Below are 3,225 nucleotides of genomic sequence, written 5' to 3' on the forward strand. Positions count from 1 at the left end.
GATACACGCCTACGATGCTCACCTGTGAAGAAGTTTCAGCGCAGGCAAGCCTATGCTCCTCCTAAACAACACTTTCAGACTCGCAAGGGCCTGAATTTTTCTTTGAGCACTGAGAATTCAGGTAATTTGGGTGTGCCTACAGACAGAAGATGGAACAGAAATGTAGTGCGTCACACAGGTAACCATATACCTTCCTCGATTGACGCTAGGGACGGCTTTGATGAGAGTGAGGCTGAGGGCTCCTCAGAGGTGGATGTTGAACTAGCCAAGAGGATTACTAGCCTGAATTTCCCACTGGCACGTACTGATGTTCAAGAGGGCAATGGAGGGAGGCACAAAGCGCCTAAGAAAACGGCGAGCAGAGGTGGACGGAATAGAGGACAAATGAAAACTCCTCAAGGCCCGGGGATTGTTGAGAATCTGATTCCACTAGCGATGTTCCCGGCATACCCCTCTTCAAGCTACCTCGCTGGCCTGGGGAGAGAGGAGATGATACCACCACTAAGGGGTTTGGACTCGTTTGTGTTTTCAGCAGGAGATACTCTAATGTCGGATGCCGATTCGATTCTTGGTAAAAGATCAGCTCAGCACGAGGAGGGTGAATCTGAGGATATGAGCAAAGCCATGGTGGTTAGGGACGATACTAGTCCTGCTGGGAAACTGAAGAAGGGCAAAACAGAAGCAGAAAAGGTACGGGAGGTGGAGGCAACCAGCCTTGGGGCCGCTGGTCAACTGACGTGATCGCACGTTGCGACCCGTCAGGAGCAATGAATTGTACAGGTTGGAACTGTCGGGGAGCTGGTGGCAAACCGACAGTTCAAGAATTGGGTGACCTCACCCGTGCCACCAAGTCACAAATGGTATTCTTATGTGAAACGAGGCAGAAAGCAGAGAAAGTCCGATGCTTGAGAGGAAGGTTGGGTTTAAGAGGTTTTACCGGTGTCGACAGTGATGGTTTGAGTGGGGGCCTTGCGTTGTTTTGGTGTGATCAGCTGAAGGTGGAAGTGCAATCTCAATGTGAACATTACATTGATGTCCGTGTCTCCAAAGCAGATGGTGATCCAAAATGGCGCTTAACCTGTGTCTACGGAGAACCTAGGATAGAGAACAGACAAGAAATGTGGAACCTGATGTGTAGGCTGAAATCTCAATCTGATTTACCGTGGTGTGTCTTAGGGGACTTTAATGAGGCCATGGTGTCTTTTGTGCATTTTTCAACCACCAAACGCTCTGAGTCACAGATGCTAGACTTCCGCGACATGCTGGAGACGTGCGAGCTTGTCGACTTGGGTTTCTCGGGTTTACCCTTCACATACGATAATAAGCGGCAAGGTAGAAAGAATGTGAAGGTTAGACTAGACCGGGTTGTTGCTGATAATCGTTGGCGTAATATCTTTTCGGAAGCCAGAGTGGTGCATAAAGTGTCACCCTGTAGTGATCATTGCCCCATTGTGCTACACTGTGAGAAAGAGGAGGCTAGGATACAACAGGCTAGTTACAAGAGATATGAGGTTATGTGGGAAAGAGAAGCATGTCTACCTGAGCACATCTCAAATGCCTGGGCTGCTAGGGGATCTAAAAATAATCTGGACCAAGTTCAATCTGGGCTTGCTGGCGTAATGGAGCACCTGCACAAGTGGAGTAAGGAAAAGTTTGGGAGTGTCAGAATGCAGCTTGAAAAACCTCGTACCCGGTTGGAAGAGCTCCTGAACATGAATGCGGATCGGAAAGAGATCCAAGAAGTAACTGACCACATGAATGAGCTCTTATATAGAGAGGAGATGATGTGGATGCAACGTTCGCGTATTGACTGGCTATGAGAAGGAGACCGTAACACAAAAAATTCCATAGTAAAACGGTTTGGCGGGCTAGAAAGAACAAAGTGAAACACCTAGAGGATGACACAGGGGAGTTGCATACAGAACCAGAGAAGATGGGCTCCCTAGTGAATGATTATTTCGAAGCACTCTTTTCTTCTGATCCGACCCTTGATCAAGAATTGGTCCTCTCACTGATACAACCAAAGGTTACCGAAGAGATGAATGACAAGCTCTTGCTTGATTTTACTGACAGAGAGATTGCTGATGCTCTCTTTCAGATTGGGCCCCTAAAAGCACCTGGACCGGATGGTTTTCCAGCGCGGTTCTTCCAGCGGAATTGGGGTTTGTTGAAGGATGAAAATGTGTTGGCAGTGAAAGAGTTTTTCAGGACTGGGGTCATGCTGGATGGGGTCAATGATGCTACTATACTACTTATTCCTAAGGTGGATCAACCGAAAAAAGTTACCCACTTTAGACCCATAAGCTTATGTAATGTCATATATAAGGTGTTGGCAAAGTGCCTGGTGAATAGGATGAGACCAATCTTGGATGATTTAATATCTCCGAACCAGAGCGCATTTGTTCCAGGCCGCCTCATTACAGATAACGCCCTAGTGGCCTTCGAGTGTTTCCATTATATTCAACAAGAAAAAGATCCAGAGAAGAGTATGTGTGCTTACAAACTGGATCTATCAAAGGCGTATGATCGGGTGGATTGGACATTCTTGGAGCAAGCGATGCAAAAGATTGGCTTTGATCATCGGTGGGTGAAGTGGATCATGACGTGTGTCACCACGGTGAGATATAATGTAAAATTTAATGGAGCTATCTTGGATTCGTTTGTACCGTCGTGTGGGCTTCGGCAAGGTGACCCTCTCTCCCCGTTCTTATTCCTCTTTATCGCTGATGGTCTATCCTCACTTCTCAGGCAAGCTATTGAGCAGCAACACATAACACCAGTCAAGGTTTGTGCTCGTGCCCCAGGAGTTTCACACTTGCTTTTCGCGGACGACACACTGCTCTTCTTCAAAGCCAACCCACTAGAAGCGCAACAAGCCAAAAGGGTGATCGAGGCATATGCTAAAGCCACGGGCCAGCTCATAAACAATTCGAAATGCTCAATGATGCTCAGTCCAAAATTCCCAGAGGAAATGCAAGCGGAGATTAGAGATGTACTGCAGGTGGAACGACCAGAATTTGAACCCAAATATCTGGGGCTTCCTACGCCTGAAGGCCGGCTGAACAAAGGGAAGCTGCAGAACCTCCAAGTTCGTTTTACTAAGAGATTTATGGAGTGGGGAGATGCTTTTCCATCGCAGGCGGCGAAGGAGATCCTCATAAAGGCGGTAGCACAAGCAATACTGACATATATCATGGGTGTCTTCAAACTACCCATGTCCCTTTG

At 47.5% G+C, this 3,225-nt stretch overlaps 1 protein-coding gene across 1 annotated transcript; it reads left to right on the forward strand.

Annotated features, from left to right (window-relative positions):
- Positions 1-1,193: 1,193 nt before the first annotated feature.
- Positions 1,194-1,820, forward strand: LOC139832880 (uncharacterized). Its single transcript, XM_071822828.1, has one exon. It carries the CDS (start codon positions 1,194-1,196, stop codon positions 1,818-1,820), a length of 627 nt encoding a protein of 208 aa, XP_071678929.1.
- The last annotated feature ends 1,405 nt before the right edge of the window (positions 1,821-3,225 follow it).

The sequence above is a fragment of the Lolium perenne genome, chromosome 1, assembly GCF_019359855.2.
Source record: "Lolium perenne isolate Kyuss_39 chromosome 1, Kyuss_2.0, whole genome shotgun sequence".
Lineage (NCBI taxonomy): Eukaryota > Viridiplantae > Streptophyta > Magnoliopsida > Poales > Poaceae > Lolium > Lolium perenne.